Source organism: Crocodylus porosus, unplaced genomic scaffold, assembly GCF_001723895.1.
Source record: "Crocodylus porosus isolate Cpor-Errol unplaced genomic scaffold, CroPor_comp1, whole genome shotgun sequence".
NCBI classification, from domain to species: domain Eukaryota; kingdom Metazoa; phylum Chordata; order Crocodylia; family Crocodylidae; genus Crocodylus; species Crocodylus porosus.
In genome coordinates this window covers 12,275,821-12,301,926 of record NW_017728931.1, presented here as the reverse complement: position 1 = coordinate 12,301,926, position 26,106 = coordinate 12,275,821, and the positions used below count along the sequence as shown (strand labels likewise).

Sequence of the window (26,106 nt, the reverse complement as noted above, 5' to 3'; positions counted from 1 at the left end):
TCCTGGACCTGTCCATACCCTGTGACCTGGGTAACTGGCATGTGCTTTGCAGGCTTTGCATGGGGTTGCATTCCTGAGTATGGGAAGGTCACACCCCAGGAGGTGGGAAGAGGAATTGGCTTGGTGCCAGAACCACCCCCTGGGTAGTAGAGCTCAGGAGATGGAAAGTTTGGTCACATGGAGCAGGAGGGTGGGAGAAGGGACACTGAATCCTGGCATGCTGGAGGACTGCAACTGGGATGGCTCATCTATGGGGAGTGACCACACATCAATGGAACGCAAGCTGGGTAACATGGATCAGAGGCAGACTTGCCCTGGACTGTAGGGTTATCGTATTTCCAGGTCCAAAAAAGAGGACATTTGTCACTGGAAGCGGGGGGGTGGGGGTAGAGGGAATATGATGTGGGAGGGAGGGGGCAGTGACATGTCAGTGCCCTGACCCTGCCTATTCTGTTGTTCCTCACTGACAAGCCACAGACCCCCCCGCCTGCCCTGCTGCTGCCCTTCACTCTGGATCCACTGACCCCAGCCCTACCAGTTTACCAGAGCCCCTCACTCCCAAACAGCAGTACCCAGCATCCCCCTGGTGCTACCAGTGCCCTGAACACCCAACTCACAGTCACCCATCCCATCCTCCATTCTTCTTGCTCCTGATCCGCAGCCCCCTGCCCCTCTTCCAGCTCTGGCAATGTTCCTCACTCCTTACCTGCAGCCCCTGCCGCCCTTTTAGACCTGCCAGTGCCTAACTCCAGATCTGCAGGCACCTGCCAGACCTGCCAGTGCCCCTCACTCCAGATCCCTGTCCCCCAACCTTGCCAGTGCCCCTCACTCCTGACCCACAGCCCCTGCCTCCCAGCCTTGCCAATGCCCCTCATTCCTGACCTGGAGCCCCCTGCCCATGCCCCTTGTTCCCTACCTGCAGGCCCTCACCTCCTGACAGTCCTGTTGGTGCCGCTCACTCCAGATCTGCAGCTCTCTGCACCCAGCCCTGCTGGTGCCCCTCACTTCAGACCCACAGCCTCCTGTCCCCAGCCTTGCCAGTGTCCCTTACTCCCAACCCACAGCCCATGGCCCCCCTACCCTGCCAGTGCCCCTCACTCCCGACCTGCAGCTCCTGCCCTCCAGGCCTGCCGGTGCCCCTCACTCCTGACTTGCAGCCACCTGCCCTGCCCCCCAGCCCTGCCAGTGCCCCTCACTCCTGACCCACAGCCTCTGCCCCACAGTGCTGCCGGTGCCCTGCACTCTGGACCTGCAGCCTCTGCCCCCCCCAGCCCTGCTGGTGCCTCTCACTTCTGATTTGCACATCCCTCCCCTCCCCAGCCCTGCAACCCAAGCAGCTTCCTCACTGCGCATGTTCCAACTCTCTTAAACATACACATACTCTCTCTCTCTTTCTACCTGGCTTGCCAAAGCCCACATGGGGAGCACATGAGCCCCGACAACAAATCACCTTGCCTGCTGCTCCTCAAGTCGCCAGCCCAGGAAAGTAGAAAACCTGGACATTTGCTCTTAGTTCAAAAACTGGCCTGGGTGCAGCACAGGGGTCCAAAAAAGAGGACATGTGTTGGAAAACCTGGATATATAGCTACCCTACCCTGGAGTGGCATAACTAAGCCAACCTAAAGTGCTTAAAACTAGTTTCAGATGTTAATGTGTGGGCAATCCAGAGGTTAAGAGCTCCAGGAGCTGCTTAAAATTAATGCGTAATAAGGCCCCCAGAGTCATTCTATAATATTGTAATTATTACTTTTAAGCAATTAATAGTTACAGGAGAGAAAGTTGCAAACCTTGCATGAAATTCAAGCTTATTTCTGCAGTAAGAGCCAGATCCCATCTCCTGTGTGCAAATAGCAATCTTTTCTTTACTGAATGCAGTCATTTTTCTATTGATGTGATTAAAAACAATGGAAACCAAAGGGTAAACTCTGCTGTTAGTTTCTGGAGTGGGTTGCACCAGTTCAGCTGATTTTGCCTGGTCAATTTCCTTGTCTGTATCAAGATAGATAAACTTTTTTTAAAAGTATGATCAATATTAAGGTACAGTAGGAAAAAATTAGGTACACACACACCCCCCCTGCACTCTCCTGTTGCTACAGAAGTGGTTGTTGAATTGCTTACACCACCGTTTCCAGGCCCACAGTCTGGCAGGCTCAAACCCATAGGAATTTTCCTTAAAATTGTCTACACATTATAGAATGATCATGCACTTTCCCTACTTCCCTACTCTTACATGGCATGCTTTTCCCTGATATTTCTAAAAGCTGCTGAGAATTTTCTCTTGGTAGGACCTTGCTCTTTATTGATTTTATTTTCAATGTTGCTTAAAGCATAATTTGTATGTTGTATGAACCCCTTTCCAGCAGAAATGTCTCACAATTTTTAAGCCCTTGATCTTTCTCTCACTTTACTTAGTTAAGTATATTGTTTGTTTAAATATCAATTTTTGAAAAGAATATCTTCATGCCAATTTGAGCTACATACCAGTCTCACTGTTCTGCATTCAGCTTTCTGGCTGCAATCCAGTGAGGTTTTGTATCCAGATGAGATGCAACCTTTGGCTATTAAAAACTTCCTCGGAAGCGCTGTTCTAGATAGTAGATGTCATAGTTTTCTGAAAGTTGAAAATCTTAGCAGTTGCCTCAAGGAAGATAGTTCCAGGCATTGGCATCACCCACAGCCCTCTTCTGTACTCTAGATTTATCTCTGGGCACAGATCCATGGCAATATTTCCTCCAGAATTTCCCCAACTATACTGCAGGTAAAAGTTCAGCAGGCATATTTCATGCAGCATTACACTAGTATAAGTCACTGTATTCTGGGTTATGTTGCCTCTCTGTGAGTAAAAAATAACCATAAGCCAGTGCAAGTTACACCAGTGTACCAATGATGTTCTGATCCCTTAGTCCAGCAGTTGGCAATGTTTGCTGATGATAGGTCAGAAGAGTCTGACTGGGATCCAAGGTGGGGAAATGCTAGGACCCAGCTCCTGCTGCTGCTTCTTCTCTCCACTTCTTTTCCATGTCACCCAGGTGTGATATAGCATGATAAAGCTCCCTGCTGCCCAGGCTCCCAGCCATGCCATGGTACGATGCAGTGCAGCACAGCATAAGCAAAGCAGCCTGCCATCACATGCTGCCAAAGTCCTCACTCCACAAGACAGATCCAATAGCTTCACAGGTCAGTTGTAGCCCACTGGTTTAGTTTCACTTCAAAGTGACTTATACTCCATGCAAATTGTTTCCCTTGACATCCACCTGTAATGATGTGCCCATTACAGGTAGCTAGCTTGGGAAAATCAGCACTGCTTATCATGGAATAAATCCACTGTGGAGTAAAATTGGGCATAAATTATTGTGTCATGCATCCAGATCCATCACTTCTATTTTCATGATTAATAATGCTCCCTGCTTTCCAACGGTATATTGGATACAGACAAATAGAGAGGTGCAGAAGAAAACCAACTAGTTTCATAGTATAGGCTCTCACCCTGCATCTCCATTAAGGCTGAGTTATCACACCTTTACTTATATTGCACTGATGATGAAAATAAACAAGAAAAAAAAATCAGCTAGCATGTGTTGCATGGAAGTAGTGGCTGGGCGATATTTTCAGTAGAATTATATATATAACCCAAGATGTTTTGTTTAGCTCGAGATGAAATGGTTTGTCATGGCCTCAATCAGTATTTTCTATATATATGCTTTTCTCTTCTTTTGGTTTATATATTGGTCAGCATATGACCAACCCTCCCCCAACCTCCCATCCCAAAACACCCAGCAGAACAAAACAAAAAATGAAACAAAACAAAAAAAATGTTGACTTAACAAGTCAAGTGTTCTCTTTTGGAAATGCCAAAATGAAGTGTTCTGAGATTGGGAAAATGAAAGATTGCATTACAATGTCAGAATAAAATAGTTTACCCTGCTTTATTTATTTTTTGGCTTAAACTCTATTATGAATGTGATCCAGTTTCATAATTGTTTTCAGTCCCTCCAGATCTCTATTTTTCAGCAAATTTACCATGAACTAGGGCTGTGTGAAGCATCATCGTTTCATTTTGACGTCTCTTTCAACGAGGAAGTGTTTCATTTTGAGTTTTGTTTCGTTTTGAAAGCACTGTTCCATTTTGTTTCATCAAAACTGTTTCCCTGTTTTGACACTTTGCTCATAGGCTAAAATGGGGATGCACAAAACTGCCTATAACTTTGTCATCTTTTGTCCGATTCAGATGAAACTTGCAGAAGTGTTAGCCCCTTTTGAGGCCACAAAGTTTGCCAAGTTTCAAGGAGATTGGTATAGGGGTTTCTGGGAAACTGTACCTCAAATTCTTGAAAGCAAAACTCGTGACGTGTGTGTTAAGGCACAAAGGGGTGAAAACTGCAGGCTTGTTAGCCCCTGCTGAGGCCACAAAGCATGCCAGCTTTCAAGGAGATAGGTGCAGAGGTTTCTGGGAAACTGTACCTCAGGCTGCTGACAAGCAAAACTCATGACACGTGTGACTATGTGTTTGCTAAGGTGCGCCCTCATTGGAGCGGGGGCCTCTACACAACACAGTCACTGGCCATCTACACAGTCAGTGTCAGAGCAGTTCTTCCCACTCCCTCTCCTTACTTCCTGTTTCCCTGCAGGCAAGCTCAGCTTCAGCTTCGAAACTCAAAACATTTCCAAACTTTTGAAACATTTTGACTGCTCTCATTTTGTTTTGAGGCTCTTTTGAAGCCCTTCATTTCATTTTGATTTCACTATTTCAAGCTTGAAATGAGTCAAAACAGCATCTAAACAAAACAGCTGGCAAAATTTTGCACAGCCCTTCTGTGAACTGAAAAAACCCCATTAAGTTTTAATGTCAACTTATGTGTTTAGCTCTTGCTTCTTGAAAACAGTGCCTTTTTCTTGAGAGTAGCATTGGGTTTAGGGTAGGGGAGACTCTCTATTGCCTCTGAACCTCTCTCTTGTAGATTTTGTCTGGCCTATATTAATTATGAAGAGATTAGACTAAAAATAGTCCACACGCTGAAGTGCTAAACTTAGGTTGGCCTGTGATGTGTGCCTGCGCCCCAAGGCTAGCCAAATAATTATAACAATCTAATCTTTTGCATTGATATAGCCTCTTTCATCCAGGAATCTCAAAATGCTTTACCAACTATAATGAACATATACTGGAATTCTTGCTAAAGGCAAAAACAAAACAGAAACATGAACCCTCTCTCCACTTCCTACATATGGCTCCTCCTCTAGCCAAACTAGTGCTTCTGTATAAAAGTGAAATATATGTTTTAAAATTACTTATTGTTTCATTTGTGCTTTTTGAAGCTGGAATTACACAGCTCTATGAAATACAAATTCATCTTGTGGGAACTTGATTTCCTGGTATTGTCTGACTTCTTTCATTTCAAGTACTGAGGTCAACAAAATACTATGATTTTTATGGAAAAACAAGGTAACATGAACTCAAAACAATCCTTCCATAGTCTCCAGAGAATCCAGTATATTAAGATAATGGAAGAAAACATTTCCTTTTTGTCTGTGGCAAAACTTGGAAGAACACCAAAAACTGAAAACGCCTCAGTTGCAATTCTGCTGTGTGTAGTGGAAGGTTGGAGGATTACACCTTGCAGAGCCATGTTTAGTGCCGTTACTGGCAGGCACAGCAATACAGTTGTACAATGCACAGGAGGATGGGAGCCCTCATTTTTATTTCCATGTATGAGTCCTAAATGAGCAGAATTTCAAATAGGATAGGTTGAGGTTTAATCACAAAAGGGTGGGGCAGTTATAGGATCATGGTGGGTCAGAGCCAGTGTCCACTCCATTCATCATCCTGTCTCTAATCATGGCCAGCACCACATGATTCAGGGGAAGTTATAAGAACTGCATGCTAGGTGGATATACAACAGTTTTGCACTATAGGTCTCATTCTGCTATCTAGTCAGAAATGGACTAAGGCAAAGTTTAATAAATATCCTTTCCAAATTTTCTCTTGTCACTGTTATGCTAACCCTGTATATATTTTTTTATATCTACTTCAATATTGAATCTCTGGTATAATTTGTTAAATTCTTGGCCACTATAACTTCCTCATACACTGCACAAAAAAGTGTTTCCTTTTCTGCCATGAATTTCCTATCTTTTAATTTTACTGTACTTTTCCCTGATTCTGTGTTACTTTAATTTCTGCTCCCTCAACACCAGTTTGAGGAACAAATATGAGCTATGAGCATTTAAATGGAAATGTTGTGTGGAATAAAATATTTATGCTAACCTCTGTGCATTTCTTTTCAGATTGCACTGACGTTTTCAATAGTCTTTGGTGTAATCATCTACCGAATTACCACTGCAGCAGCTTTGTCATTCAGCACAAATGAGAAAACCAGGTCAAATGTTCGAGTGACTGTGACTGCAACTGCTGTCATCATTAACCTGGTTGTGATCCTTATACTTGATGAGATTTACGGAGCTGTTGCCAAATGGCTGACAGAAATTGGTAAAGTTGCCTCATCCCTCATTAAAATGTTGTATATATTTCTAATAGAGAGTATGCAGGAAAGCTTTAATAGGATTATTTCCCATAGACGAGTGTCACTAAAGAGCATATCTGCAGGCTAAATGGGTAACGTTTTCCAAATTGTTTCAGTAACTTAGGCGCGTAAGTCATATTTGCAAAAATGAGGGCAGGCAGGGATGGATTCAGTTTGGTTCTTCAGGCATCTAAATGGGACTTAGGCAGAATTTAGTTGGCCATTTATACACATACATTTTCTTTTTGGATCTGCCAGAGCTCTGCACATGAGCTGATGCACACTGTACTGCAGCGTGTGTAGTTGTATAAGTGGTGAAATGCATATCAGTGTACAGAAAATGGCAGCAGTGCACTTTCAAACTAAAACACCTTTGAGGTGTTTTAGTTCAAAAGCAGTTTGCCACCATTTTCTGCATGCTGACACACATTTTGCCTCTTACATAACTTCATGCACCGCAGCACCAGCTGCTTTGAAAAGTGCCTGGCGCTGCAGTGCATACATATGTAAAAATGCCCAAGGAGTGATTCAAATTGGGTTTGTGCCAGTTTCCATAACATTCTTAGGCATTCAAAGTCATTAGGTGCATTGATTTTGGACTGTAAAGTTCCTTTGGCCACTATAATAGGCATTGTGAACATGGTCAGAATGGATTCAAGGCAATACATCTGGGCATAAGATAGCACCTAACTATCAACTGGACTCTGTTGTGCCTTGGCTTGTTGCTGGGATTTGCTTAGCTTTCACATAGGACTTTAGAGAGGCCACCGCTGGTAGGCAGAGTTTGAAAACATATATGCTACATTGACAGACTAGAATTCAGCTCCAAATAAGGTCTGTGCCTACTTTTTTGCCCAAAGCCTATTGAATATAACACTTGTAGAGAAGGTGGTTGACCTAGGTTTTAGCTTCTCCTCACCCGGAGAGGATTTGGATCCATGTCTCCCAGTATGCAAGAAGCTAGGCTGTCTGCTCCACTGGTTATTCCTCATTTTCCTCCTCCTCATGTCATACTTAAAACCAATCTTGATAGATTTATTCAGGCGATACTTCTACTGATGTCCCTGCAAGAAACTAGGGATTGGGCCCTTTTTAAATAATCTCCAGTGCCACACATTGGGCATGTCTATATGTAGTTACTGCTGAATCTCTGAATCAAACAGGCCCATCCCCTGCCCACTCTCTGAGCCCAGTCAATGGCTGCCCTGCCCGGCCCCAGTGTCCCAGCTCTTTGAAAAGAAAAAAAAAAGCCCTGCAGTTACCGGCTTCTGCCAGGTTGTGGGGGAGGACAATCCCCACTCCCCCATACTCCATGGGGAGCTCTGCCATGACACCCCAGAAGTCTTTTTGTTTGTTTGTTTAAAGAGCTGGGATGCTGGGACTGGGCAGCCATTGATGGGCACAGGAGATTGGGCAAGTGTCAGGGGGGTGCTCAGAGGAGGTGGGGGAGCAGGCAGGGGATGGGGCCTGGTGGAGGTCCCGCCATGTTCCACTCCCCCCTCTCCCCGCTACTTACCAGCACAGACTCTGGGTCTAGCTCCCTGCAGCAGTGATCAGGGACTGCCCGAGTTTCCAAATCTCTCTGAAGCTCTCCAAATTTTTTCTGAATCAATTTGGAGAGCTTTGAATCAATTCAGACCTTTTATTGGTCTTCCAATTTGATTTGGATTTGGCCACCAAATTGGGCTGAATCTCCCCTGAACTGAATCAGCACCCAAAGCTTTGCACAGCCCTAGTAACATGCGCTAGCGTGCAGTAGTGCTGGCACACGGCTTTTTAATGATGCTTCCTGCCCAGTAGTCTAATACTACTGTGCAGTAGCATATTAGCATAGTTTTTGCCTGGCACACTACTGGCAACTGTTATTAGGCTACTGCATGGTCCGTGTCTTGTGTAGACACACCCATTATGTCACAGTTCAGTTAGTCAGTTATCTCTAGTGCTAGCCTGTAGGCCTGTGCAAAGCGGCAAGTATTCAATTTAGATTCAGCCCATTCGAAGGATAATGATTCAATTTGGAGATTAGAATCACTGTCCCAATTTGATTAAGCTGAATCAGATTTGGGTCTGCTTCAGAAATCTGGCCATAGACTAAACAGGCAGCTAACACAGCTGCCTACAGCTGTTAAGTCTGTTGGGGTTAGGGCAGGGGGGAGGGAAAAGGCATGTGGGAGGGAGGGATTGAGGCTGGGCATAGGGCTGGGACAAGCTGCCCAGCTGGTGGAGGTGCAATGCAGGTGTGGCTTGCTCCAGGCAGAAGGGCGCAAGCAGCAGTAGGGCATAGCCCCCACTCCCAGTGGTGCCACGCCTGCATCCCGCTTTGTTGCTGTTGGCTCCTTATACCCGCCTGTATTCCACCTCCCACCCCCACGCCCCAGCTGGGCAAGTGGCAGAAGGGCAGAGCCCCCACTCCCAGTGCTGCTGTGCCTGCATCCTGTGCCCCCCACCCCGGTTGGGCAGTTTATCCCAGCCCCAACCCCAACCCCAACCCCAATCTCTCTTTCCCCCATGCCCTTTCCTTCCCCCCTCCCCCAACCCCAGTGGACTTACCAGCTGGAGGCATCTGTATCAGCTGCTTGTTTAGTCTATGACTGAATCACTGAATCTTTTCTGAATCTATTCAGATGCTTTGAATCAATTTGGAGCTTTTAATTGGTCTCCCGATTCAATTTGGATGTGGAGATTCGGACCCTGAATTGGACCAAATTGCCTTTGAATCAAATCAGCTACTGAAGCTTCACGCAGCCCTACTAGGCTAAGATGTCAACTGTAATTTAATAAGTTAAAAAAAAATTCTGTTCATTCATGCTGACAAATGCTCCTTTCCTTGTGACCTTGCATATTGCTCAGCTAAGCAAAACAACTGCAGTTTTATTTTCACATGACACTTCCTACATGTTGCTTATATCATACTGCATTTTTCCCAATTTTCCTGCAAATTTTTCTAAATTTGGTGTAGGAGCCTAAGGGAGAGGAGTTTGCATGTATCCTTTCCCCAAACCTTCATTCATTTTAGCTCTGGTTCGGGGTGGTACCTAAACACTGAGTAGTCCCATGGAACTCAGTGGGAATCCTCACAAAGTTAAAAGTTATACATGTACTTAAGTACTTAGCTGACTCAGTGCTTGGGGCAGGAGACAGCGATAGTTTAATCATAGGTGACATGGAGGGCTAGGAGAAATTACTTCTGGACTTAATGCTACACTTGTGGCCTCAGCCAGGGAGTAGTTGTGCAATGATCATGTCAGCTGTTGACTTCCTGACATGCAGTGAAAAGATCAGTAAAAGTACAGATAACACCTGTTTCAAAGCATCAAGTTTCTCAATGCTGACTGTGATGCCTCACTCCCAGGACCCAGATGGCAGCAACCTTAATTCAGATCTTGTTTGATTCATTGTAAATGGGGAGCAACTCCATTCAAGTTGAGGCAAAACCAATAAATGTAAAGCAGTTATAAAAGTAGACTCAAGCCTCTTCTGGTTCTGTGCATTCTTGTGAAGTAGACCATATTAACTGAGGAACACAAGTTGCTTGTACCTCCACAAGGGTGGAGGCTTTCCCGACAGTGGAATTGGTTTAATTGTCCTCAACAGGAGACCATAAAGGGATCCTCTGAAGCTATGGGTGTGGTATGCATTGCCTTCCTGCAAGGAAAATCCTCTCTGTTGGAGCCCTTTATGAGTCAGGGGCATGGGTTCTTCCCCTAAATGTAACCTTCCAATCCTGGAGATTGCCTTACTGCTATAAGGGCTATTCTTTCTGCTGGTCCCCAAGCAGACCTGCCCAAAATGTGACCCATGTTCAGCCTGTTCATTGCCAGGTGGTCCCCAAACCCATACATTTTAATGAAATATTTCCATAAATTCAGTATAGATATATGTGAATGAAGAGCCAGGGTCTAAAGCTTCAGATGCTTAGCCTGTTATGGGATGACTTTTCATGAAACTGAAGAACATAAGAAAAATATAATTGAACTACCAGTGTTACAAACAATGTGGCATACTGGAAATTTTTATTAACTTGGTTCTTATATCAGCATTTAACTGCAAGTTTAGTTCTTAAGGAAAGAAAAAATCCTTTGGCCCCTCACCAATAGTTATTCAATTTACAGTAATACTTTCATAAAATTCTTGAAACTGTTGCAATGAATCCCACTTCTTATTTCACATTTTGAGTCAGCTGCAGAGGCTGATTCAGTAAAATATCATAATAAAAACCCACTGGTCTCATTGTAACTGTACACTAGGGGCCATGGGCATGGCAGATAAAAAAAACCCAGAGAGAGTCTTTAAAAGACAAATCCTTCTGTTTTATGTTTAAGTAGATTAATTTGAAGAGTCTACATTTTGCACTTTAGAGGTCTGTTTCCTGCAAAGTGCTGAGGTCAGTGAAAGTTGATGACATTCACCATCTCACTGGATAAGTCCTAGTCAATATAATGATTTACTGAAAATGTATAAGCAATTGGGTAATGGATTTTTAAAAGTTTTATCAAATAAATTCTTGTACGCACAATGGCTGAATGTGATGGGGATAGCTGTGGAGACAAGTTGGCCTAATAATTAAAGCACCTGAGTGGGACTTAAGAACTCTGAGTTCAAATCCCGTCAAAGACTTCCTATGTGACATTAAGTGGTTCCCTAAGCACTGATCTAGGAAGGTTTTTGAGCATGTGCCTAGTGGTAAGTATGTGAGTAATCAAATCAAAGTCAATAGAACATCCATGCTCTTAAAGTTACAGAGTGGATGCTCAAGTTTTTTGCTAAAGCAGGACTTTAAAATATTTTTGTTACTTCCTCAATGAATTGAGATTACCAACAATTCTCTAATTCAGAAGGTATTGTTAGGGTAGATTTGTGATGGCTTGACTTCCATTTGCCTTATGGCCCCCTTATACTACTCTGGCTTTAAAGCAAATGAGAATTAGAATCTAATTAATCAACCGTTGCAACAATAATGATATTCACCAACCTCTTCTATGCTACAGTGGTGAGTGTCATATCAGAAATGTATAATGATATCTAGGGTGTGTGTTAGAACACCTTTTGTAAGTAGAAGTTTAACTGGGAGGCAAGTATCAATTTTCTGCATTTTACAGATATGGAAATTAAGGCACAGGAAGGTGAAATGATTTGCCTAAGATTACCCAGTGGGCCAGTGACAGAGCCAAGCATAGAAACAATGTCTCTTGGTTCCTAGTTAAGTGCTTAATCTACTAGGGGTCATATAAATATCAGGATAGATAGCGAGTTGGAGTATTTTCTCAGGGTACCACATGATGGCCTGGCTCATTGTGTAATGTTTGTGCTGATATGTGTATGTTGCTGTGAAATAATTTTAACTGAAAACAAAAACTGGAATCTTCAGGAGGGAGAAAAAGGTGCGGATATATTTCTCAGTGTTATTTTGAACAAAAAATATAGTAGACTTGCTGTTAACTATAAAAATATAGTTCTGGCTTAGGTTTGCCTTTATTCCTAGATAATTTTACTCTTTCTCTTGTTGTTTTTATCCTCAGAGGTACCAAAAACAGAGAAAACCTTTGAAGAGAGGTTAATATTGAAGGCATTCCTGCTGAAGTTTGTGAACTCTTATGCACCAATTTTTTATGTTGCCTTTTTTAAAGGAAGGTAAGATGAATTTAAAAATTTTATATTATTTTAAATGGAGTCATACTAAAAACACTGATGGCAAGGAAGAGTTGCAAGCTGGCTTTCACAGTCCCTGTAGGAGTCCTAGCATGTGCCTGTCAGTGACCTGAACTGGGTCATTCCAGCCCAAAGCCTTTAAAGGTTGCCAGCAGCTGATCTAAACCATTCTAGACCTATCTAGCCTGCTTTCAAAAACTACCCAGGATGGAGATTCCACAACTACTCTATATAATCTTTTCCAGTGCTTAACCATCCCCATAGTGAGAAAGTTAGTTATTTCTGAATATCTAACCTAAATTTCCCTTGTTGCAATTTAGGACAGTTGTAATGAATGAATAGCCCTGATAGGGTTGGGACTAGGACAGGGGTGGATGAAATATGACCTGCAGGCTGGATCCGTCATGCCAGGCCATTCTCTCTGGCCCACAGGGCCCCTCCAAAAAACAATTATTACTGGCCTGCAGCTGCCCCTCTGAATTATGGAATTAGAGCCTCACCGTGGGTCAGTCCTCCTATTTATATATTTGAATATTAACCTGAAGAGGGGGAGTAAGTTATTAAAAGGAAAAATAAATGTAAAATTTCCCTAAATTGTCAGAGACTCAAAGAGAGGTCCAATCTTTGAAACTCATTTGATTTAATTTATTCAGTATTGACTAGAGTTTGAGCCAGTGGGGTCCTTCTAAAATGCATGATGGAATAACTAAATTTGAAATGAGCTGCTGTATTTGAGAAGTATTCTTTTAACTCTAATAATATATTTTTTTACCTCATTTTATATACTCCCATTGCTAACAGATTTGTTGGCCGTCCTGGTCGGTACGTGTATGTCTTTGATGGTTACCGAATGGAAGAGGCAAGTAGAAAGGAAATCGAATAGAAAATTTTAAAAAGAGATATGGTTGAAAGCGTGTTTCTGTGAAACGCACATAATAGTTTAAATGCACTTTATTTGCCAAAATGTTACACCTACAACACAAGAAAGCCCCCAGATTCTATTCATCTTAGGCACTTGCATGGCCTCATTTCCAACATATATGAGCATTTCAAAACCTTAAAATGTGTTTATCCTCACAACAGCGCATATGCTAGGAAAGGTCTATTTTCCCCCAGTTCCAGATGAAGTCTGTATGCACCAAGCTGATCCATGATCACACAGGAAGTCTGTGGGAGTGTGGGGTTCTGGAACCATGTCTTAGGCTCCATCCTCACCACTAGATTCTCCTTCCTCTCAAAAATATTGATGTCTAAGAAAACTGCTGGTAAAGCATCTAACCACTCCACTCTCTTAGACCTTGAGTCTACGAACATTTACACACAAACTTCCTTTAAACATTTACCTTAACACCAGTAGGATCAATCAAGGGCTTAGAGAGAAATATTTGCAAGATCGAAACCTTTTTGTTTCCATAAGGCAAGCAGTCTGTTGAATGAATATTGTTGGTACTGAATTATATTTATTATATAAATATACAGGAAATATCTTAATATATTGAAGGCTCAAGGTACATTAAGTTATTTGAAAATTCGATACATTTTTCCATAGGGCAATTTATATTGGCAGTTCTGTAATGGAATGGAATGGAACCTGAATGGAATTGGAGTAACTGATGGATTTTTATTTAGAAATGTCTTGGTTATATGGGAGTGTAGGTTCACATCAATGTATATAGAACGTACAAGCTTTTACTTTTACACAGATTCTTTGTATTAATTCCCTCTTCATGCTGTCCTTTTTATTCACTTACAGTGTGCTCCAGGAGGCTGTCTGATGGAACTCTGTATTCAGCTAAGCATCATTATGCTTGGAAAGCAACTGATTCAAAACAATTTGTTTGAAATTGGAATACCGTATGTATTTCAGCCTTTTTCTGTTACCATGTGCTTGTTCCTGCAGGACTGAAAACTAAGGCCCTATTTCTTATGTCACTGAATGAGAGTTTTGCCACTGACTTCAATGGGCTCTAGTTGAATATACCTAAAATGATGATAGATCACATTTCTGGTTGTGATTAAATGACCTGGCTGTATTTTACCTTAAATAATTGGTTCTATCTGGAGTAAATGGCTTAAAGAAATGATTGAATACATTAAATAATTGATCTAAATTAATTTCAAAAGCCTTGGAAAATAGACAAGGTATGATAGATGTCCTGGGAAGTTTTAAAGAAGCTTTCAGAGACACAGTGTTGAATACAAATTAGTTTAAAGTGAGATGAGGGGGGAAAAAGCATTAAAAAAACCTTAAAAAAGGCTATTTGATCTCTGAGTATTCCATTGATTTACACATAGCATCTACACATTTTTAATGTGCCCGTCACTCTCTTGGTGCTAAATTATGGGGGAGATCTTGACAAGCTATAAACCACTGACAATGTAAGTTGTTGTCTACAAAAACGTATGCCTCTGTGAACCATTTAGTCACCTAGGTGCCACCGTGCCCTATTTTTTGCCGTAGGAAGGTTTTTCATAGAATTGAATTTTGGCTTGTGTGTTGAAAATGCTGGGAACTCTGTATCCCCAGTGGCAGGTGAGGCTGCAGACAAAGGTCCTTCATAGAAAATGTCCTACTGCTGATTCCTGAGGCTTCACTCTTGCATTTGTCAGGTGCTTCCTGGCCTGCAGTTGATGGCTGAATTTTCTGCACCCTGCAGAAAGACAGGGTTTTGTGGGTGTAGGTAACATACTAAGCTTAGCTTACTGCTTCAGCTCCACTGAAGTCATTTAGTGTTAACAAGTTCTGAATTACATCCTTAGGGGCAGTTCTGAAGATGGAGAATAGGAACCTTAATGAGGCTTCTGCATAATTGGGCACCACTGAGAGGAGCTTAAAAACTGTTTGGCCCAGCAAAGATTTTTCATGGCTAAAATAAAAGCAAAAAATATGGACCTGAATTATTCAAAGCTTGAATGTTCTTGAGTCAAGATTCACCAGAGGGGCCTGTTTTCTCTCTCAGTCTCATGGAGTTTACAGTATATTCTGAGAAAAGGATGGTAAATTGTTCCCAAGGACTCTGACATGTTGAAACCTTAAAGCTTTCTCAGAGTGAACTTGGTGTGATTTTTCTCCCTCTTCCAAAAAGTTACTGCTACTGAGTTTGTTTAATGGGAATTTTATGATGTTATAAATACAGCATTTATTATCTTTGATTCATGGAAGTGGAGGCTGATCCAATCAAAACACAGAGCTACTGTCAGGTTATTTCTCAATTCCCTGGCGGCACTGCTCAGTGCAAGAATGTGACGACCTCATCCCATTTTTCTCTCTCATTCCTGCTCCCCCTTTGGCAACAACCTACAGTGACCTCATTTGAAAACCTAAATAACTATTTAAAAACAAACATGCCTTCATTGTCCTCTTATCACACCAATTAACAATGCTGCAAACAAGCGTTCACTTTTCTGTTGTATCCTGTTGTAATCCTGTCCCCATTCTCACCTAAACAAATCCGGTCTCTGTCCCTCCAGCCCTTTTTGACTGCCCCCTTCACCTATTCCCTCTACTCCACTGTCTCCCTGTGACACTCATCTTTCTTTCTAGATCAACCCTTTTTCATCATTAGGCCTTTAAGTTTCCTACCTTTCTCATATTGGTCCCCATTCCTGTCCAAGAAAGGGAATGTAGGGAACAATCCTGTTGTGGCTGAGAAATGGGCTCTATAGTCTAATGGGCCTTTTTCATCTCTAGCTTTAGCGGTGCTGTAATTCCCTGTTTTACACCTGTCTTTAGGTGAACAAGCGAGTTGGTGACATGAGTACAACTCTCTCTGCAGCCCCTGGAAAGATGGAAAAAAGTGTCATAACTGTGTTCTCCCTTGCAGAAAAGATGCAACAAATACCACTTTTCTATAAGCATTTGAAGCTTCCCTTTGATTTTTTTTTACAGGGATGTAATTCCCTAAGTCAAGTCTCCTCTAAGAGAGGTCTTGTTTCTGACTGAATTCTACAAATTTTCAGAATGATTTCTTTGGAGCCCTTTTTGGTTTCACTCCTAATAGACCTGTTTTAGCATCCTTAACCTCAGTATGCTCTGCTGCTTCTCTCACTCAAAAGCCAGGAATAATTGAAATACCTGTACAGCTGAGAAGGGTACAGGCTAGATCCAGAAGGAATAACCATTCAGTGCATGCACCATTCACTTAAATAGTTGGAAATGTCTGGCTGACATTTTAATTCTACCTTGTCCACAATCAATGTTGACTGAAGACTTTTGAAGTTAAGTTTCAATATCACTCCTGTTTTGTGCAATTGTCGGGACAAATTCTAATCTTGCCAAGTACTTTTACAGAGAAAACTACTACATAGCTATGATAGATGTAACTTTTGGGTTCTCTCTACTTTTCTGTGATTTCTTTTTTCCATTTTGGCATCCAAGAATATCAATACAACTAGATAAATGCAGTGACACTGGAATTATGCTAAGCCTTCTTGAATCACAGCTGAATGTATGTTCTCTGGGGCTGGAATTCACAAGTTTTAACAGACGTAAATATGCCACAATTCATTCAGATGTGTCAGATATCATAATTTTCTCCTTCTTGCCACAGCCACTGACCCTGAAGTGTTTCAGGGTTTGAGAACTCTGCTCTACAGCTCTTTTATGACTCCTTTTCATCAGTTCCATATTCCTATCCATACTGCAAAAACCCATGTGGCTGTTTTATTACACCCTGTCTCTAACTTTGGTGACAAACCCTTACGTTGAATCCTGGCCCCATTGAAGTTAATGGCAAAACTCCCATCCACTTCAGTGGGGCCAGGATTTCACCCTTTATATCCAGCATTAGTTTCCATTGCTTCTTTCAAAGCACACTTAAATATGTTGGATGAGAAAACCAAGAGCCAATAAAATCAGTTTCAAGGCACCCATTCATAGCTGCTAGGGCTGTATGGTGCATTTTAGTTCCTAATAAGAGTACTTAATTAATGCTAAAATATATCTATGGTTTACAATGGAGTGCAGGCCTGTAATTCTTAAACACAACCAAAACCTCTTTGACTTTAACGCTGGGAGTTTTGAGCATGTCTAGGGCACAGGATTGGATGGTAAATATGTAACACGGTTCAGAGACTATATGTCCATTCCCCCCCATCCTGCTTCTTTCCCTCTTGTGCAGCCCAGTTTGGAAATAGTGGCAGATGTGAGTAGATTGCAGGAAGAAAATGCAAGAGGTTTTGTGATCTTCCCATAAACAGTTACAGGCAAGGGCAATGGGATCTTTTAGTCTTAGACTGTCCCACCAGACACTCAGGATACCATCCCCAGTAGCCTCCACTGTCTACCATCCTAGATAGGAAGTAACAGCCATAGCTGTCATTGTCACGGAGTGGGGCCTAGGAGCGGCTGTGAAGCTCCCTAGTGCCCCCTTGCCATGTCCAATTAGGTGATCCAGCACCCTCTACTCGCCCGCCATGACTTTGATATTATATGTTCAGTATGGGAAGCTGCCTTGTCTCGCCTTGGACACCGCTTTCTTCTATGCCCCGCTCCCGTATGGGTGCCCCAGTGCACCCCTGCCTTATGGGCGATGCGTGCCACCTACCTTGCCTTCAGCACGCCCCAAGCCTCGCAGCTGTCCCTGGACGTTATTCTGTCTTTGCCCTCCGGCGCCCCTCTCTGGTGCCCCTTGGGCTCATCATGCCCTGGTGCCCCTCTCTGGCACCCCCGGGCCTGTCACACACCTGGCGCCCCTGGGGCTTGTCACGCCCCGGCGCCCCTCTCTGACACTCCTGGGCTTATCACGCACCTGGCACCCCTTTACCGGCACCTCTGGGCTTGCCACGCCTGGGCCTCGCCCCACTGGGGCCTATCTTGTGTTGCCCATGCTCCTTGTCCTCTCTCGGGGCCTGTCGCCCCCTCTGGGTTTCTCGCCCTCTCTGGGCCTATGCCGCGCTTCTCACGCTTGTGCTGCGCTTCCCGCGGTTCTCACCCCCATGGGGCCTGTGCCACGCTTCCCGGGCTTCTCACCCCCTCTGGGGCCTTTGCCGTGCTTCCCGCGCTTCTCATCCCCTCTGGGGCCTGTGCCGCGCTTCCCGTGCTTCTCACCTCCTCTGGGGTATAGTGGTATAGATGCTGGCAACTGATTAGCAATTGATCTCCTGTGGCAATCACTGTTGTATTTGATCAGTCAATGTATAGTGTGGGAACTGGAGAAAAAGTCTAGTACAGCAAAAGCCCCTATCTCATTCCTTTTCTATTTCTAAATCCCTTTAGCATCCTGTGACAGGAGTATCAATATTGGAGCCTTTCTGGGAGTGGCTTCACCCTCCTGTAATGGGCCAACCACCTGCTTACTCTTCTGCCACGCCTTGATCTTACTTGATTAGAAGATGGTTGTAATCAGCGGGAGGCTGCCCATTTTTCCATGCCCCGGTGACAGGGGGCGCTACCTGTGGCTCCTTTTCCTCCCCTACACCGCAGCCCAAGCCTCGCAGATGGAGTTGACGTGGTTTGACCTGGGCCTTGTTATGTTCTGGCCCTCCTCTTTACTCCCGGGGCTCCTCACTGCCCCCTCCTCTCTTGCTCTGGGGCTCCTCGCCGCCCCCTCCTCTCTCGCTCTGGGTCTCCTCACCACCCCCTCCTCTCTTGGGCCTGGGGCTAATGTGCCCCCAAACAAAGCTGCACCATCTCTGGTGCCAGGAGACCCCACACTACTGTGGAGCTCCTATGAGGCCTCCTCCACCCCTAATAGCCTCGCCCGGTCCTCCGGTCAAAACAGTAAACATAAAACATAAAGCCCCTGGGCTACGACATAAAAACTAGACCATCTGGTCAAACAAAAATCTACTCCCTACTAGAGAGTGGGGGGGGGGCTCCCCAACCTCAGCAGTGACCGGGGGATGCTCTCACTGCCAGAGTCCTCCCCTCTGTCTGTCCGATCTGAGTCCCTACTCCTACAGCTGCTGGAGAGGGACTGCCCTCCTGGCCTCCTACCTGGGCTTAAGAAGGGATAAGCCCTGCCCCTTCCTTGTCAGCTGGTTTTACCAGTTGCCCCAGCAACCAGCAGCTGTGCAGCCCTGGTGACTGGCAGCTGAGCCTCCCCCTTTCTGCCACTAGGGGTCTCCCCAGAGCAGTCTCTGCTCTCAGGAGCAGGGCACCTGAGTGCACTGCGACACTTCCCATTATGCTTCTTTTCACTCCCCTATGCTGTCTCTCTTTCTGCCTTCAACTCTGTTCATCCCATGCCTTACTCCATTTCAGCAGTGTCCCCCTGTACATACACACACCCACAACTCCCCCCCACCATCCTTAAAACTAATTTTGCCACATATATGGAATAACAATAGAATCACATGGGGTAACAAGAGAAACCCAGAATGAGCATCTCATATACTTGCTCCCTACCCTGAGCACTCTGTTTGTGAATCTTATTTATTTATCCTCATTTGTTATCTTTGTGAGCCTATGAGTTATTTGGATCAAGGATGGTCTTCCAGTAAATGAGAAGCTGCGTGACCATTTGAAGTACTGTTTCTTCTAACAGAAAATGGGCATCACTGTCTATCTTCAGGGATACTGTGAAAAGAGCTGTGCATGCATCCCTCTCCTGCTATAGCATGATGTTCAGTCTTGACCAAGTCTGGACAAATCACACCACTGCTAGCTGCTCTAAGCTTGCCCTTCCCCAAAATAGGTCTCTGTCTTATCATCTTTTTCTCTCGTTGTCACCTTTTCTACTTTTATACAGCTCATTCTCCCCAACCACAAACTTTCCTTACCTTTGACCCTCACCTGCAAAAAGACGTGACATAATTGCCATTACTAGTTCCTTAACTTCCTCAGCTAATGAAAAAAATGATGTTTCTATGATTCAGTCTTCCTGGGATGGGCAACTTTGCATTGCTTCTGCTTGAGGAATAATCAGGTTCACAATACTCAGAAAATAAAATGGTCCCATTCTGCTTTCCTTGCTTCTTAGTTTGCTTCAATGCCATTTTCAAATGTTGATCTTCTGGATAATTGCAAAACAATTTTCACACAACCATGTTAAAAAGTCCTACTTAGTTTTAAAAGTACTATCATCTGGGTAACTATGGAGTTCTGTAAAACTCATTTTCACTACTCTACTGTGATAGAGTTGGAGAATAACCCTGAGCATGTCTATCCAGTGCAAATCCCTGTTTTCTGTTCCTTTAACTTTCTGACACATTTCTCTTTCGTCTGAAACTTCACATGCTTGGAAACAACACAAAGGTGCATTTTTGTGGAAAGTTTGAAAAGAATCAGCTTGGCTCTTTTTCAGTGGGTTGATCTTTTTTAAATAAAATCAAAGCACTCTTTGAGGTTTAACTGATAATGGCTCAGGGTAGCAAATTTCATGCTTGGAATAAAGATAGCTCATAATAAAAAATTAAAAATAATTCTATGTGACTGGGCACTGGATTTAGCGTACTCCCAGTTAACATAAAAAAGGACCTTTGTTCTAGTTACAAGGTTCCCAGTGGAACTCTGGAGCAAGGCTTCGTACTGCTACAATTGAGGATTAGATCACCCAGACTCTATGTGTAAACACATGCAAACTTAATCGCTATGGGTGCTTGTACACATGACAAAAATTGGCCTTTTCTGCAGTTTAATTGCATCACACTGTACATGTGTGGGGTTTTTTATTCTTTAAATGAGTTTCCTACATTGCAAATCAAACCACATCCACATGTAATTTAGTTTGCAATGTAGCTATTTGTAATGTTGCAGACTTTGACGGCTTGCCCCCCCCCACCACAGGAGTGGCAGGCTGAAGGCAGAAGCAGCGTAGGGCCCCAGGGTATGAGCTGCAAGTGGGCCAAGCAGCCTCTGAGCTGCAGAAGACCCTGGTCCTTCCTTCCATGGCGGCGGTGCCCCCTGGGGATGCCCAGGTGGGTTGCTAGCATGTGGGTGCAGCCCCAGCTTCGGCTCAAGGAACAGTTGGATTGGACTGTGTGCTGCCTGTGAGATGGGGCAGCACCTGTCTGGTAGCTGCCTGCCTGGATGAGCCTGAGGGGTGCTGCTGCCATGGAGGGAAGGTCCAGGCCCCCTCTCAGCTCAGGGCCCACCAGCAGCTTGCCCTCCCACCAGGGGAAAAAAAAGGATCAGGTAACCACCTCTTCCCCAAGCCCATGTGGGGAGCAGCACCTGGTGGGCTTCCAGCATGCAGGCATGTGGAAAAGTTGGATCCAGTAGGTGTTGCAAACTGGGGCAGCACCCACACAGCTAGCACTGCACCTGTGTGGCCCCGGGGGGCGGGGGGGTGCCGCCACCATGGAGAGAAGGACCAGGCCCCCCTGGAGCTCAAGGGCTCCACAGCCTAGCTCACATGGGTAGGTTCTGCTAAGGAGAAAAAGTTGAGGGGCCTGGTCCTTTTTTTTGTGTTTCCTGTGGAGCCTGCCTGATTCTGTCATGGCCAGAGGGTGAGCTGACAGCTAGCCCTAAGCTTCAGGGGGCCCCAGACATTCCCTCCATGGCAGTGACACCCCCTGGCAGCACCTGCCCACTACCAGCACACCCAGGTGGCCCCAGGGGATGCCACCTCCACAGAGGGCAGGACATTCATCCCCAAGCTGGGCAGGCTCCAGGAGAAAAAGATGCGGGAAAGCTGTGGGAGAAAAAAAAAGGATTAGACCCCTCACTGTAACAGTGACAGAAGCCCCTAAAATGAAATAGTGGGTTTGTAATCATCATAATTAAAAATCCACCATTTTAATTTAGGGGACTAAACCCCTGCCACAGGACTAAACCCCTGTATAAGTGGCCTATAGCACTGATTCTCAACCAGAGTACTGCAAGGTCCTTTAAAGGGTGCAGCGATAAAGTGTGAAGAGATAAGCAGATAAGGGTAGGTTCAGGCTTTCCTTGCCTGCCTCCTGCTGCCCCTGACAACTGTCTGCCCCCATTACAAGAAGGTAAGCCCTGTAATAAATAAACTACTGTGTTTACAACTATTAAAAAAAAAAAAAAAAGGTGGCGCTTTACTTTAAACTTGGTGTCCTCCCATGCTGAGCCCACCGCATGCCCAGAAGAGGCATCATGTTAGTTAGACCTGGCTCACCCAATGTCTGCGTAGCTCTGCTGCATCATTGGGGCTTTTTTGGCACTTTTATCTAATAGCTGATTAAAACAGTTATTAGAAAAAGCCCCCAAAAGCCCCGATGAAGCACTCGAACTATATAGATGCTGTGGAGCTGGATTGAATGAATGTGCTGCTGCTTCCAAAAAAGCACTTTTTGGGGGGTTTTTTTTGGTTTTTAACATCTGTAAGCACTGGGCCTGTGTGAAGCAGCTAGTACTCATTTTGGATTTAGATTCAGCCAATTCAGGGGACAGTGATTTGATTCAGTGATTCGAATCACCGTACAGGAATCAATTCAGCCAAATCTGATTTGGCTGGTTTGGCTGCAGCTGAATCTCCAAATCTTTAAATTGGCCCTATCCCCCACCTGCTGTCAGTGGCTGCCCCACCCATTCTCCCTTAAGCTCCTGGTTCTTAAAAAAAAAAAAAGGAAAAAAAAAGCCCCCACTCACCAGCTGCTGCCAGGTGGGGGGTGGCAATCCCCACTGCCCCCCATTGCCCCATGCCATGTGGGGGGCTCTGCGATGAGCCCCCCAACCCCCACCTGCTCTCTCCCCCATGGTTGCCCTGGCTCCTGGACTGTTAAAAAAAAAAAAAAAAAAAGCCCCTACTCATTGGCTCCTGCCAAGTGATTGATGATCCCCACTGTGCTGCACTACATGGGGAGCTCTGCCATGAGCCCCCAGAAGTCTTGAGGTCACTTCAGCAGCTGGTGAGTCTAGATTTTTTTTTTGTTTTTTTTTTAAAGGCCTGAGAGCTGGTGCAGGTGGGACAGCTATGGGGGGGCTGGGAGAGTGGGCAGGGGTTAGGAGGCTCATGGCAGAGCCCCCCATGCAGCATGGGGCATTGGGGGGCAGCAGGGATCGCCCTCCTCCCCCCCCACCTGGCAGCAGCCGGTGAATCAGTGTTTTTTTTAAAAGCCAGGAGCTGAGAGAGCAGGTGGGGCAGCCACAGGGGGAGTTGAGACAGCAGGCAGGGTTCCCCCATGGTGCCCGTCTCCCTCCACCAGCCCTCCCTCCCCCACTCCCTACTTACCAGCACGGAGTCCAGGTCCACCTCTCTGCGGCAGCAAGCGGGAACTGCCCAAATCATTGAAGCTCTCCAAATCTTTTCTGAATTGATTCGGAGAGCTTTGAATCAATTTGGACCTTTCTATTGATCTTCTGATTCGATTTGGATTCAGAGATTTGGCCACTGAATCAGGCCAAATCTCCTCTGAATCGAATCAGCACCTGAAGCTTTGCACAGCCCTAGTAAGCACGCTTTGTTTTTTTTAAATGGAGTGCCATTCATTCAGTTCAAATGTTGTGGAGGGGTGCCTTGAGTCTGATGAAGGGTACCTCAAATATTAAAGGCTGAGAACCACTACTTTATAGTCTCACCACTGATGACACAGGAACAGCATCCGTATGAATCCTCACTCTCAAATAACATTCTTCATCTCTAGATCTGAAAGTGCTTTACCAAGAAGGTTCCTGTTTTACAGATAGGGAAATAGAAGCAGGGACTGGTGAAGTCAAGATGAAAACACAGAAAGCCATGTTCATAGAATGGAAACATAATATGCATCAAATAGAGGTTGAATCTTTTGTATATATGCACCGTGCTTGTTAAGGGGTGTATGTACTCCATACAAGTATATCAACAAACATAAATGCACATCCCTCTCACTGAATCCCCATATCAAATGACTGGATGCTCTTCCAGCAACCCACCATACATACAACCTACAGTCATTTAGCTCCCAGCTTCTCACAGATGCATGTATACCGCAGCACACTCACAAGGTTTGATTCTGATCTCACGCTTAGGGAAAGTCAGGACTATCCCCATCCAAGGACATCCACTTGCATCCATGATTAAAGAGTTTTGCTGGCATTAAATCACAGTAAGGCTACAACCAATCCTGAGGTTTCCATGTCTATTAGCGCAAATGCATACAGAAGGGAGGCCGTGTGTGGCAGGCCAGCAGGGGGCACTCCTGTGCTGAGTCACCCACCTCATTGCACCCAACTACCTACCAAGCTCTGAGTGCCTCCCTGGGGGCACCTCATGTTTGGCCAGTCTCCTTCCTGGAGCACACCTGCAAGCCTGGGGTCATTGCTTGCACCACTCAGGGGTCTGGACTGTTTTCTGGGCCCTGGGGTACACAGGCTTTGTATTCCTTGAGGGTGCTTGACTCACTGTGAGAACTTGGGGTACTTCGTTTAGCCTGAAGCACAAAAAGTAGCCTCCCTTAGTCATTCGAGCCAAGGGAATAAAAAAGGCATGCCCAAACCATCTGCCAGCGAGTCCACCACACTTGGTACAGTGGAAAACTTTATTGGTACAGGGGGTTGGCTTGGGGATGGGTACGGGACAGAGTTGTATCACAAAATAACATTAAAACAAACAGTGTGGCTAGGTAGCCTTTGATCATGCATCACCTTTACTGCAAGCTATATAGTTAGATAGGTTTCAAGTAGCTTACTCACAAGCATCATCCAAAGGCTGATTGAGCTTTCTTCTGGAGGCAGGAAGTTTATGGTATGTCCATGAACTTTAAGAGAGAGAGAGAGCCCCTTATCTTTCTGACTAGCTAGTTGCTCCCCAGTATGGCCCTCCCCCCTCCTCCAGGAAGAAGATCCTCTTAAATAACTTATCTGACCCCACTCTCTATACCCAGTCAGGGCAGGTGTTGTTGGACACTAGGCAATCAATTAAAAAAGCATCACTGGTTACCTGGTGGAGTATCAGAGTCTTCAGCTCCTGCTCCTAGGCCATGAGGTCACTGCTTAGGACAATAGAGAATTTTCCCCTCTAATCAGTCAGTCATGTAGGCAGAGCTGGTTGCTTAGCAATTGGAATGATAGACACCTGAGATTGAGGGAGGGGGACACAGACTAGCCCCAAGGCAAGGAGGAGGCTGGAATAAGATTTCATCAAAAATGTGCTCCTCAATTGTCTCTGTGCACAGAAAGGAGAGCGATATTTATGGACCACATAATTTTACTGGAACAAAAGTAGTTCTGGAAAAATGTTATTAATAACTTCCTTAATTAACTGCTCACTGTCTAATGAGAGCCCCTATAAGCATCAGGAAAATAATCAGAAATTTTCTGGGAGGATCTTTCAAGAGTTCTTTGTTAAAAGTTCTGCATTAAATTGAAGGGGAGGTTAGTGGGATTGTGTCCAGTGCCATAGCATGGCATGGGGGGTGAGTGGGGTGACCACCCAGGGGCCTAAGGCACCAACAGGCGCTGCCCAGCCAGGGTGGGGAAAGGGCGGCTCCCACCACTGCATGCACTCTCAGGCAGCATGTGCCCCCCCAGCTCTCTGCACAGGATGAGGGCAGGCTGATGCTGTGGGCATGTCCCAGGCACCAAACTTCCTTGCCATGGAACTGATTGTGTAATTGCTCCTTCCCCACCTCTGCCCACGAATAGTGCTACATCACTGCAGCCAGAGAAAGCACTAGTTGAATCTTATAAAAATACTTATGAAGAGCAAATATTAGTGCCTGTGCCCACCTGGTCTCAAGGAGGCGCTCTTGTGCTGCCTTAGAGTGTGTTCCTGGGACTGGCCACTGCATTTATTCCAGTGGTCTCAGAGATGGTCCACGTTCTTCCCAAAGGAAACCCCAAAACTCTCCTGCCACAACTTTGATCTTTCTTTCAGTGGTGGGGTCCCCTCCTGTGGTCCCTTTTGGATCAGTTGCACTTCCTGGTGGTATTCATGGTGCTCTACCTCCCCTACATCCCATCCATGCACCAGCCTCTAGGATGGCCACTTGATGTCAACTGTTCTCTTTTTGACATTAAGCCATCCATAGATTTCATAGACATCAGGGCTGGAAGGGACCTCGGGAGATCATCGAGTCCAGCCCCCTGCCCAAAGGGCAGGAAGTCAGC

At 44.9% G+C, this 26,106-nt stretch overlaps 1 protein-coding gene across 1 annotated transcript in view; it reads left to right on the top strand.

Moving 5' to 3' along the window:
- ANO2 (anoctamin 2) overlaps nt 1-26,106 on the top strand; it is a 302,892-nt gene that overhangs the window by 227,924 nt on the left and 48,862 nt on the right. The window contains exons 19-22 of the mRNA XM_019544216.1: nt 6,283-6,484; nt 12,038-12,149; nt 12,969-13,026; nt 13,921-14,021. Coding sequence (XP_019399761.1) covers nt 6,283-6,484; nt 12,038-12,149; nt 12,969-13,026; nt 13,921-14,021 — 473 coding nt within the window. The remainder of the gene's footprint in view (nt 1-6,282; nt 6,485-12,037; nt 12,150-12,968; nt 13,027-13,920; nt 14,022-26,106) is intronic.